General features: G+C 37.9%; 1 protein-coding gene across 4 annotated transcripts in view; it reads right to left on the bottom strand.

Moving 5' to 3' along the window:
• Positions 1 to 14,403, bottom strand: part of CAMKK1 (calcium/calmodulin dependent protein kinase kinase 1) — a 293,477-nt gene that overhangs the window by 51,721 nt on the left and 227,353 nt on the right. For all 4 annotated transcript variants that reach the window (XM_075194965.1, XM_075194968.1, XM_075194966.1 and 1 more), the window contains exons 10-11: positions 7,446 to 7,645; positions 206 to 259 (exon numbers count right to left, since the gene is read on the bottom strand). In XM_075194965.1, coding sequence (XP_075051066.1) covers positions 206 to 259; positions 7,446 to 7,645 — 254 coding nt within the window. The remainder of the gene's footprint in view (positions 1 to 205; positions 260 to 7,445; positions 7,646 to 14,403) is intronic.

A 14,403-nucleotide genomic window follows, 5' to 3' on the forward strand; every position in this document is an offset into this window, starting at 1 on the left:
TTACAGCTTCACAGACAGACATGACTTCTAAATTGTAATACTTTCTGTGCTGCTTGAAAATTGGTCTTGAAAATCATGCAGGGCCCTAAAGTACTGTATATAAATCTCAAAGACATTCTCTGCATATACATCTCTTCCAGTCAGTGCATTTGCCAAGCACATTGTCTAAACATAGATGGTCACTATGTGAATAAAGTTAGCTTACCTTTCCAAATACAAAACAATAAAGTGTGACTCCCATGGCCCACACATCTAGTGCCTGTTAATGTAGAAAGACCATGAAAAACATTAGTACAACACTTATATATTTTTTTTTCATTTCAGCATTGATAGTAGATAAAATAAAAATGGACTATATTATGCACATTTATACTTCAATTTTTTTGTAATCATCTATATATGTATCTAGACATTGTACAATACTGCCAAATATATTGAAAGTTAAAATTTCACCAGCTCTCTTCCTTACTCAATGTTAAATTAACTTTAACACATCATAATTAATTCAAATTTGCAGTATTTTGATGCAGTCTTTAGATATATGAAAACCTCATACTGACTGGCTATTGTATTGTGCTGTGCTGAAAAAAAATAAATACAAAAATACAGAAAAAAAGTACATACACCAGCGAAAACACATGTTAAAAGGCAAACACTGTTTTTAATAGTATTATTACTCTTGTTCTGGAGGTTACTTAGGTGCAAATGAGTATGAGGCAATTTGAAATAAAGGTTTCCATTTCCATGCAATGCACTAGCGGTAAAAATTGTACTACAATGAATAAATTTAATGGCAGAGAGTAGAAGGTGGTCTAACAAAGGCAACATAGAATTCCTATTTTCCTTGTCCTCTAACCTGAATGAAGATACTTTATTTGTAAACTGTTATGTAAACGGGGAATATTTTCCTAGAATCGACTATGGAAATATTTATTAGTTAAGAAACTGTATAGACCTATGTAATATGTTATGATAAATGTACAAACAGCTATCAGTGTGCATGTAGATGATCATCATTTATTTATATAACGCCAGCAGATTCCGTAGCGCTTTACAATTGGAAACAAACAGTAATAAAACCATACTGGGTAATGCATACATACGTAGATGTAGGAAGGCCCTGCTCACAATCTTACAATCTATGGGACAATGGTTTAATACACAAGGGTAAGTGCTACATCATATTGAATATGTGTCCAAATAGAATGCAAAAGTTACAAAGTATTTAGTGAGCTGTATGTTCAGTCACACAACTATATTGGTCAGAGGGTTGTTGTCTCATGTTAGCTGTGTAGAGGGTGGTAATAGAGTAACCTAGGAAGATTAAGAGGGTGGTAGAGGAATATTATAATCTAGTTTGAAGAGGTGAGTTTTCAGAGAACGCTTGAAGGTTTGAAGACTAGAGGAAAGTCTTGTGGTTCGAGGGAGTGAATTCCAAAAAGTGGGTGCAGCCCGAATTTAATATGTGGTTGTTATCTAAACAATAGTAGGACCACGCTCTTTTCAGGATTGCAAGAGCAGCAATAAATACAGGGTATCCCTCCCTGCTACTGCTCTTCCCCGAAAAACTAAACACAAAGACTGGCATCATTACCATGGAACTTTCACTAGCAGGGATATAAGCAAGTAACTGGATGCTTAAAACCTATTTTATTGGAACTCAAAACTTACTTAATAGAACTACGGTTTTACATCACTTGGTGTGGTGTGTGTGTGTGTATATATATATATATATATATATATATATATATATATATATATATATATATATATATATATATTATTTATGATCAGATTGTATGTTTTAGGGACAAAATTATCCCTTTTATCATTGTGGCCATATTAGTAAATAGATAGTCATCTTGTTTAGCTTACAATTGTACAACATTTTTATCCATTAATAATAATTAACTTCTGACATTAATCAATATAGTTGCCACATAGGGAAAAAGCACCATTCTATATAGATCTTAGCTATTAACTAGCAGCCAATTAACCTACTAGTATGTTTTTGACGTGTGGGAGGAAACCGGAGCACCCGGAGGAAACCCACGCAAACACAGGGAGAACATACAAACTCCACGCAGATAAGGCCATGGTCGGGAATTGAACTCATGACCCCAGCACTGTGAGAATGTCAGCTAAAAACACTAACCAGATAAATATATTGCATTACTACATTTGGACAAGAAGCCATTAGAGCAGAAAATATTTTATTTTTCTCTAAATAATATGTGGGAAAGACTGAAAGAACCCTGAAGGAGAGAATGGTCTTACAATATTTTGCTACCAAATAGCATTGACACATGGGGGTAAATTTATCAAGCTGCAGGTTTAAAAAAAGTGAAAATTATGACTATAAAAGGACAGCTAGAATCTGATTGGTTGCTATAGTCAACATCTCCACTTTTTTCCAACCTGAAGCTTGATAAATTTACCCCATGAACTTAGTGAGCAAACAGTAACCGATCATTTCAGCAAAGAGAACCATAGATTAGAACAAATTTGCACCTGCTAGGGCAAGTATGCACCGATGAAGATTTATCATAAACCAGAGGCATATACTGATGCATACAGTTCTGCATATGGGCAGAAATATACTAGTTTTCTGTGTTTTTTAAGAGCAAGTTACTCCCATTTTACGTCCCACTCTGAATCATCCCCATAGTGTCTTGTGTTTTAGTGTACTAATGCCAGTTATGGCAAACATTCAGACATTAGATTGGCGGAGTTTTTGCACATACACATTCACCACCCCTCGGTTGTTTAATGTGGTTAGTTTTGAGCCAATAAGGCAAGCAGTCCTGATTTATAGTATGGTAATAGTTCATATTTATTTCTACACCAAGGGGTAAATGTATCACCCAGCGGATTATGCAAGTCGCCGATTTCTGGTGACTTTTGCAGGGGAAATTAAAATGGTATGTAGGTATGTATGTATGTATGTATGTATGTATGCACACACACACACACACACACACACACACACACACACACACACACACATATATTATATATATATATATATATATATATATATATATATACACATACACATATATATATATACATACACATATATACATATACATATATATATATACATATACATATATATATATACATACATATATATATATACATATATATATACATATATATATACATATACATATATATATATACACACACACACACACAAACAAACACACACACACACACACACGCACACACACACGGAGTATGGCATACTGCCACTTCTCACCACCTCTTGTTAGAGTGATACAGCAGAGCCTTTGGTTCCAGCTGACTTAATTAGAAGTCTGCAGCAAATATGAAACAAAGACCATTCTGATGAGCATGTGTTTCCTGGATTATATTCTAGTGTGTGGCTAATACCTTTGCATGTTGTCATCAGATGCGGCCGCGGGTAACAAGAACATATATTGCATCCGGGGGGGGGGGGCGACCTACCCCCCGGCCCTAATTGCGGTCTGACAGAGCGGCCCGGGGGGCCTCTGCCCCCCTGCCTTGCATAGATAATATTCAAAACACGGAAAAACCCCACAGGTTCCTAAATAGGCAGAATTAACCGTTTATACTGAAGGAATTTACTCCAGAAGCACAGTGGGACATTTTCTGGCTAAAAGGAAAGTAATCTAAACAGAGACCATGACATTTGCATGCCATTTTTATTTGAGAGAACTTGTATCTTTAATTTGCATAAACAACCTTTAATACGATTGCACTGCTTATATGTGTTTTATCCACTACCCAAGGTGCTCTTAGATAGATATTACAGCAATTTTAAACATAACAGTTATATATTAAACTTTGTTTCAGCAGACGTTGTGAGATCTCTCTGCTTGCTGCTGACAGCCACGAACTGATTGCTCACATGCCTTCATTCCTCCTTTGCAACTAGACTAGTATGGTTGAGGAATGTAACTATCATTTTACTGTTTCACTGGGTCTTTTTATGAACAGATACATTAGGTTAAATAAACAACTGTCAGCTACTACCAGCATTTTAGAAGTCCCTCACTTTGTTCACATAGGAAACTTTTGTTTTAAGTAATGTATGTGTTTTCTATGAGGTTCATACCTTGATTTATTAATTTGTATGCAGTTAAAAAACTAATTTTATACCATATTTATAATAAAGCTGAAGCTTTAGGGATATTGATAGTGTGAAATTAATTTTGATGTTTTTAACACTATATGAAATAAAACATTAAGTGATGCAATGCAATCAGCTGTGTGTGTGTGTGTCCCTTCACCTCTCTCTCAAGTCTCCTTTGTGTACTTACATTTTACCTCATATCATTTGTGTTCCTTCAACTTTTCAGAAGGTCTACCCTGTGTTTCTTCACCTCTCCCTTTGGTCTTCCATGTGTTCCTTTTCCTATCCCTAACCTGTTTCCTCTGTCTGTCCACTCCCTCATGTACCTCTATCTTCATACCGGTTAACCCCCTCTCTCCCTACTCAGCTACATTCTACTGTTTCTTATCCCCCCTGCTCCAATCAACACCTGTTCCTATTTTCATTGGGGATGCGTGCTAAGATGCATCCGAGTTGCTGATTTAATTTTAAAACATCATAATGCTGGCATTTGCAAAAAAGATTACAAAAGTATAATGCTAAAAAAGATGACTTACACATTGGATCTCCATTGATCTCTTATTTTTTAACATGTTTCACTGCCTACAGTGTTTCTCTCACTGGCATTCTGGGCAATGATCCATGGTGTAATCTGAGTGATCTGAACATGTTGCTCCGCAGGGGAGGGCTGGCAAATTTTAGTACGGGGGAGCATTGAATTGGAGGTATCTATCGACTGAGCAGCCTATTAGGACCATTTTAAAGGAAAAAAATGCTGGTGGCCCAGTGAGTGACCCAAGCCCAAGGTAGTCCACTATGAAACTGGCCTGGGGGGTTAGGGTTAGGATTAGGGTTGCCCCCTTGCCCCCCCAGTTGCTCTGCCCCACCAAATGATAATCTTTTAACATATGTTGCAAGTGCTCATTTGGGGTTTGCAGTCTTTAACTGGCTTAACACACACAGATTGACAGAGAACAAGCACCAATCAAAGTAATGTGGGTGTGTGCGTGTTAACTAATCAGAGCCTAAATTTTTATATATATATATATATATATATATATATATATATATATATATATATATATATATATATATATATATATAATATATATAGAAGATATATGGGTTGGGTACTAAATTTTGGTACTGAAAAAGATGTCACTACTTACCCCTCCAGCGTGATCCCGAACCACGCATTGCCGACCTCCTCAGCGCGGGACGAATGTAGGAAATCAGTAATAATACTGTCGCTTTCAGCATTGACGTCATTGTTTAGCGCTGGACACTCGGTGTAAGTAATTTATGGCAGGTCAGTGTTTCCTACAGTCGTCCCATTGAGGAGGTCGGTAATGCGCGGTTCAGGATCACGCTGGAGGGGTTAGTAGTGTCGGTGTGGTGGTGGTTGGGAAAGCGACTACCACCAAGATATATATATACAGATGCACACACACACACATATAATAAATATATATATATATATATATATATATATATATATATATATATATATATATATATATATATATATATATATATATACATATATACATATACACACACATACATGCATGTACACATATATATCCAAAAGAGTATACACATCCTTGTTACAATTGGCTTCCAATTTACGATTGTTTACTTTGATAGCATGTTAATATCTGTGTAATGTTACTATTAAATATACTTGTGGCGATAGATAGGGCACAGTTTATGCATTCTGTAATAATGGGAAACCAACCACTGTTGAAACACTAAATACATTCAATGCCATTTTTCATAGAACATTCTGAGATAACGGATGTCATTCTATAACAGTAGATATAATTAAACCATGAACAGTCTCTCTAAACATGTTGGCTTTTCCTAAGGCTCATTGACAGGAAGCTCACACAACTGTGCAGGCCGAGCAAGAGACTGCTGTCAATCACTGCCACAGAGACTGAAAGGATGGTGTTAACTGTATGGAAACTAAGTTGCATTTAAAACACTTGTGACAATCAGTCTATTGAGAATAAAGTAAATCCATATATTTGTAAATACATATATATTTAACAATAATAGGCCAATTTAGAAGATGAAGTGTAACAATTTTTCTTGACTGGACTTATCCTTTAAAAAAAGAAGAACACACACCCCTCCCTTTGTTACTTTGTGCTTGATTAACAGGTATATATGTATATATATATATATATATATATATATATATATATATATATATATATATATATATATATATATATAACCAAACCTCCTGAATTTGCAGCAACTTAAATCAGAACAGAGGGCATAGGATAATTACCCCTCCCCTACAAACACCACTTCATTGGTACACAGAACAGCAGTGAATGGGACATACCTCCCAAGGACAGGGCCCTCTTAACAACTTCTTGGGCCCCCGGGCACAGTGTATGTATGTATATATATATATATATATATATATATATATATATATATATATATATATATATATATATATATATATATATATATTGGGACCTACAGCCCAGGGGGGCCTGTCGGAGGCAGCAAAAAAAACAAAACAAAAAACCTGGGAAAAAAACAACAAAAAAGACAATACTTACCTTGCGTTCAGCTGGCGATCCGGCTCCCTCCATGGTCTCCTCCTCCGTTGCGCTCTGCAATGGATGTCGGGCGGGCGTGATGACGTCATGCACTGCGAGCGCGGTGGAGGAGGAGACCATGGAGGGAGCCGGATCGCCAGCTGAACCAAAGGCAAGTATTGTCTTTTTTATTTATTTTTTCCCAGGTTTTTTTGTTTTGATTTTTTTGCTGCCTCCGACGGACCCCCTGGGCTGCAGGGCCCCCGGGCACCTGCCCATTGTGCCCAATGGGAAAGACGGCCCTGCCCAAGGATATCGGCAGTTGGGACAGATCCCTCAAATTGGGACTGTCCGCCTAAATTGGGAAGTTTTGCCGTATAAAAAACAACTAATTTATTATTAGACAGCCATTTTTGAACTGGAACAGAACAGGAAGACAAGAAGCGGAAAAACACGGTATAACGAACTGTTTCATATACAAATATGTGGTGGAACTGCAACAAGAATGACAGCTCATTGGAGCAGAAAGAGAAACAGTGTTCTCTGATGAATACACAACACTTCCAATCTTATACACAGATTTGCCAGAACTACAAACAGCTCTCAGCATGATGTAACCAGTGAAGATACTGTATAATTAAATGTAGGAGTTAATTACCAGTTCACACATATGCAATTTGTTTTAAAAAGTGTGTAGGGAAATCATTGAGTGATCACATATTTGCAAATTTGTAAACAGCTTCCCCTAGTACGTAATATGTAAACATTGCATCAAACCATACCTTTCCACTGAACCCCTGCCCGGAGTCTGCCAGGGTTTCGGGTGCCATGAAGGCTGGAGTCCCAGCTGTACTTGATAGAAGAGCATCATTTCCTTCAAACTGATTGCTTACCCCGAAATCAGCTATTTTAACATGACCATCATCTCCCAGAAGTAAATTTGATGGTTTGATATCTCGATGGATAATCTTCTGGTAATGCACTGAAAATAAAAAATGTACAGGAAAGATTTTCATATACAGCGTGTGTAAAAAATGAAACTAAATTATACAATTTGACACACCTTCAAGCGATAGCCTTTTTTAATAGAAAACATATCAATCAAGAATTTAGACGACTGTTTAAAGCAGGCCTGTCCAACCTGCGGCCCTCCAGATGTTGTGAAACTACAAGTCCCAGCATGCTTTGCCAGTAGACAACATGTTGATAGCTGGAAGGGCATGCTGGGACTTGTAGTTCCACAAGCATCTGGAGGGCCGCAGGTTGGACAGGCCTGGTTTAAAGCTCCACTCCACCTACTTTAACGTTTTAAAACATACTCCTCCCCCTAGCCAGAGCCAAAGGGGCCATTTTTTCAGGGGCTCCGCAAATTCTGTAATACCGAGACAATAAATCAATTCCGTTCACCACATTAAATGATGGTGGCGGCGGGTGTATGTGTGTTGGGGGACATGTGAGCAGAAGTTTTGATCAGATCACACACCACCCCAACCACCCTGATTTATTGCCTGGGGCTCTGAGAAAAATGAAGGAGCCACAGGAAAACTGGATGCGTTATGAGTGTTTCTAGGCAGAACCTTTTTAATGAGGGACAGATATTACATGATATCCACTCATCCAGACATGCGCAAGAGATTCAGTTATTGTTTAGACCAGGCCAGACACTGGAATGTGAAAGAAATGTGATCTAAGTGACTGACCGTGGAATGACTATTGGTTCCAGATGGGGTTATATCAGAAACTGCTAATCTTTTGGGATTTTCATGCAAAACAGTCTGTAGAATTTACGGAGAATGGTGCGAAAAACAAACAGCAAGCTGCAGTTCTGTGGGTGAAAATGCCTCAATAATGAGAGAGGTCAAGAATAGAATTGTCCAGACTGGTTTAAGTTGACAGGCAAGCGACAATAACTCCAAATATCCATGAGTTAGTGATATGCAAAAGATCATCTCAGAATGCACAGCACGTCAAACCTTGAGGTGGATGGGCTACAGCAGCAGACAACAATACAATGTTCCATTCCAATCAGTTAAGAACTAGACTACAGTGGGCACAGGGACACCAAAACTGGACAGCTGAAGCTTGGAAAAATGTGGCCTGGACTAACAAATCACGATTTCTCTGGCAACATGGTAGAGTCAGAATTGAGAGTAAACAACATGAATCCATGGCTCCATCTTTCCTTGTTTCAACAGTGGAGGCATGGTGTGAATAATGTGTATATATATATATATATATATACACACACACACACACACACACACACACACGTTAACCCGTGCATGATACTCATGCATTCTAGTCAAATCAAGATACTTAAGGTCTTAAAAAGGTTCTTGTCATGCATTTGGGCCTAGCCCAGGCCTCCTCAGGGGAAGATCGTTACTTTCTGACGCAAGCGCCCTTTTTAATGTGTGTTCATGAGGTAAAATTACCTCACGAAAATGAGTTTGACCCCTCAACTCGTAAATTTAGCCTTTACTACCCCTCCCACGGGGGGAAGGGGGGATGATGGAAGTTAACTGACTTGACTATTCTAATTTTTTTGTCAAATAATGTCAGTATACCAAATTTCAGGTCAATTGGATGAGCCCTTTCTGAGAAAATAGTTTTTTCCACACACACACACTAACGCACGCCTCTACACATGTGTGTTCATGAGGTAAAATTACCTCACGAAAATGAGTTTGAGCCCTACCAAATTTCAGCCCTTTTTGAAATTTTTTTCCCACACACACTAAGAATTTAGTAGGTCAGTGTATAACTCTGCCCAGCAGGTGGCGCTGAAACTTGTTTTTTTTTCCACACACAGACGCCACTAAGTATATATATATATATATATATATATATATATATATATATATATATATATATATATATATATATATATATATATATACATATACACACACACACACACACACACACACACACACACACACATACACAGAAAGAGAGAGAGAGAGAGAGAGACACTAATGTACTGCAAAAATGTTACATTGTAAGCTCATCTGCTACACTATGCTCAGAAAAATAAACAGCAGATCTAGAATTTCATGTGTCTAGTTATCTGTTCTAGGAGATGGAATCCATTATTGTTAAGCAGCTGTCACACATCCACTGTCACAGACATCACTGTTCGATGATAATATTAGATCATAAAATACAGAGTGGCAAAATAGGAAAACTGCTACAGAATGGTGCACATACATAATAATTAACTGAAATGAGCTTTTTAAGGAGCACATATGTCAAAATTCAAGACTTGCCAGCAGCACTGCAATAATGATTGAGAAAAACAAAACTGGTTGCTTGACACACATCCAAGAATTGTGACACTGAACTGCACACATTACTTCATCAGTCTGAATTTATAACAGCAAAATCAAAGTGCTCCGCAATCTAATATTGGACATTTGTGGCCTCATTCTGTCCTCATGCCAGGAAAAAACAACAAATCAAATTTGTATTAATGTCTAAAAACAGTCAGTCAGAGAAATGGCATTATTTATTTATTGGTCAGGTATAATGATTTCAGATCAATCTATCCAGTAGGTCAACCAAAAGTATTCTGTTCACAAATTTATGAAAATTTGGAAATGGTGATGAATATCCAAAGTCTCCAACAAAAGGCTTTGCTTATGAAATTCCCATTATATATCCTAATGTAACTACTTGCTCTGAATTAATTACTTTATGTTCAAAAAACCCTTAAGTGGGAAATTTGAGAGCAGAGCAAGTCGTAATGGATCACGAACATTGATTATATCAATTTATTTTTCATTATAATGTCATAAATCTCAACCCATATTATTTACAATACTGCATGGTTGGACTGCAATTAATTCACCTCAAGTCAAGTAAAGGTCAAAATGCATGTGAAATAACTGCAGTGCAGTCATGCAGCATGTGTAATCCATATGGGTCTGGATTTACATGGCGATCCGGTAACCCTATCAAGATATCACAGTATGAATAAGGCAAGAGCTTCTTACAAAACATAAAGGCAACACTTGAAATGGAATGGAAAGGAGCTGTCAATCAGCCTGGCGGTAGGTCTCCAGTGATTCATGTTAGATATTGTAATAGTTTAATCACAAAGGACTGTACATTAACCCCATAATGATTGCAGCAATTACAGTTGTGAATCAATTTCTATGGCAACTGAGCATATCAGCAAAAAACAACTACATTGTGAAAAGCTTCTAGCACAGCATTTCAGGCTCCAATGCTTTGTTATATGGGGAAATTAGGTAAGGCTGCCACTATCTGCTAGTTTGTCATGTTCCTATCAAAGTACACAATGGTCTGCTCTTAGTCTTGCTACTTATTTTACAATGTGGCAAATTAATCCATGTTGAAAACAACCAAATCTCATCAATCAATTCAGTTGAAATTACTGCACACCAAAATCAGTCGGAACAGGGGAATGAGAGTATTGGATACATAAGGTAAATAGGTCATATTGGCAGGTATGAGGTTTTATAGTCATACTCCATATGAGCCAAAGTGATCACTCCACAAGAATAATTACCCCTCTCAAATGTATTGAGAAATTCTCAAAGATAAAAACCTTGCTACTCTTTACTCCTTCACCCTAAAAGTACAAAGATCAAAGCGAATCCAGCAATGATGCTGGGTGCTCCCTGAATTATTCAGCTAACATCACTACATTGGAAAGTCTGAGCATAAAATGGTTTACTACACTTAGGGGTATATTTACTAAACTGAGAGTTTGAAAAAGTGGAGATGTTGCCTGTAGCAACCAATCAGATTCTAGCTATCATTTATATAGTACATTCTACAAAATGACAGCTAGAATCTGATTGGTGGCTATAGGCAACATCTCCACTTTTTCAAACCCGCAGTTTAGTAAATATACCCCTTAAACTTTCCAAAGTAGTGATGGTAGTTTGATGACAGGCTGCACGGGCATATAGCTCCCTGCTCCCTTCATATTATTTTCTATTTAAGGATTTCTATTTAATATTTAGCCTGGAACAGATGAAATGTAACGTAATTGACAAGGACACATTACTGTTATTAGCAATGTTATTTTTTCAGGCTCATTTAATTTACACTTTTTTTAAAAAAAATTAAACATTTTTTTGCATCAAAATCTGTATTATCAATAAAAATGTCTCAAACATGGAAAGTGGCAAACCCAACATTATAAAATAAATGTAGAAATCTCATGCTGTTGGGATCTCTGGAAATGAAGAGACTGAAAGTATAGAGAGATATGCAATTTCCTTCAATCCACCCACGCCTCAGTCTATTCAGTCCCTTTACAAGGGTTACAGAGGAGAAATCATCAACATGAATAGCTGCTCTTTCAACTCTAGATCCACTATCCATATTACTGACATATTGTAATTTGTGATGGAACAAAATGTCTTGGATAATGCAATACTGAACAGAGATGGGATTAGTTCACAATAATATTATAATAATTGCAATATCTCATTAGCTTGGATCAATCTAGGGCAAGTTAGATAAATAAATGTCTAATGGGTTGCTATGAGTTATTGTATATCTCCACTACAGTACATAAACAGTGATGAGCCTATCTTTTCTGACTGAGATTGCAACTGTAGCGGTGTCCTTCTCATCCCTCATACAAATTACAATCAATATCTCTATAATAATTGTATGCATTTTAAAAGAAACAAAATGTAATTTTTAAACATTATTATTATTAGATCATCCAACAAGGTGAATATGTGGAATTTTCCCCGGGGTAATATAATTCAGGGATCCCCTAAAAATTGGGCCCAACTCCTTGTGAATGGTGACCTGCGTGAATCAGGACATTTGTCCTCCCCCACCCCCCGAGTGCTGCTGTGTAACACCATGCTAGAAGGAGAAGGCTCAGTGTGTCCGTAATTAGCTCACTGCTCCGACTACAGACATCTAAAGGACACTTCAGAATGCCATGCACACAGCCCAGCATTCTGGAGGACCAAATTTAAATTTGATTAGGGATGAACTGATCTGTGATCAGTTCCCATCTGCTCTAGAGGGCACAGGTTCCATAATGGCATGGAAGAACTCAGGGAGGAACTGGGGTATCATCAGATCCCATCTCAGTAAATGCAGAGGAGCAGCACGGCTGTGAGGGGTTTTAAATACAGAATGAGAGTGTTAATGATAGGGTGACCGCTTAATGAAGGCGGTTTAATAATGGTGCTCAATGGAGGGGTTAATAATGATTGGTGCTGGGGTTAATTGTGGAGGATTGGCTTAAATGATGATGCAGAATGAGAGACTACTGACAACTGAGGATTGGTGGGACAATTATTATAATGATGGGGAAGAGTGCGGGGCTGGTTTTGATGAGCGAGACGAAACCGAGAATGGACCTTAAGTGAGGATACAGTAGAGAGACGAAGAGGAGGACTGGGATGGAAGGGGATATTGAAGGGTTATGATGTGAATTGAAGGAGGTGTAATGTCGGGAAGAGGGGTAAAGCTGTATGTAGATGGGATGGGGGCTGTGTGTATGGTCCTATTGTAGCGGATATCATAAAAATGTTGTAAAACGTGCCTGTTTTGAGCCCTGTTTTAACTGCAATACAGAGATTAGGGAAGACCTGCTGTATCACCGTGCACACCTTCACAGAACTAGAAATATAACCAGTTTAGGGCTTACTGTAATTTGAAGGGGTCACTGATGAATATATGCAAAGATACATTTACAACAGTTGTGAATGCTGGGACCGGATGACCTTACTTCACCACCCAGTCTGTAAGGGGGAAAGAGGAACAGAGGGACATTCTTCCTGCACAGTTTATTTTGGTTTCCTTTTCATCGTCAGTAACAAACTGTTACTGACCACTCCTGCTGGTGTCACCTTGCTTCCAGACACTTGCCAACTGCAAATGCCAAATGCACAATAGTTGTAGAAGAATTTGGCTGCACCACTAGACTCCTTTGTGGCATCCAGAACCGTGTACTTCTGGGGTAGCTGGTATAGCTGCTGTAATGCCTCTTTGCTGTGGACTGGCTGTTACCTCCTGACCACTGACTATGCATCAGGACTGCTGGGTAGCAGGCAAAGCATTGACACAGATGCTGGGTTCAACACAGGCCAGCCAGGGAACAGATTAGAGGGTAAGCTCACAAGATACAGCAGGCAATAGTTGCAGGCAGAATCTTCAAGCAGATGGTTTATTGCTCAAGAGTCCTGACAAGGACCTTTACACACCAGTTTGTGGTACTGGTGATTATCCAGAATTTAGATGGAAAATGATACATTACATGGTAAGACAGTGCTCCTTTTATCCACATTCTGACACACATTACAAGAGGGTAACACTGCCCCCTGCTCCTAGATGGCCCCACAAAGACTGAGATATTACATCAGATATTTAACGTCAGGATATAATCTAATCTTGCATCTAACACAATTTAACTTTCGCATCAATCCGACTTCCTCAAGTATGCCGTTTATATTGTTAGGAGGTTTTTTGTCTCTCTAACAAGACACGCTAACAGATAATAACCTCCTGTTGGGCTTTCAGGCTAAAGCATGTGTTTATCACTTCGGAGATGAGAATAATTAACTAACCTAATTTAGGATTTCCTTTCCTCCTTTCTTACACAAACACATTTCCTCCACCATGACTCCTACATCAGTACATTTCAAATACACAAAGATAACACAGTATCAAAAGGAGTATATTTGTGGTGATATAAATTGGCGCACTGCGCAAATAATTTAAATATATTTATACAAT

This window comes from Mixophyes fleayi, chromosome 2, assembly GCF_038048845.1.
Source record: "Mixophyes fleayi isolate aMixFle1 chromosome 2, aMixFle1.hap1, whole genome shotgun sequence".
Taxonomy (NCBI): Eukaryota; Metazoa; Chordata; class Amphibia; order Anura; family Limnodynastidae; genus Mixophyes; species Mixophyes fleayi.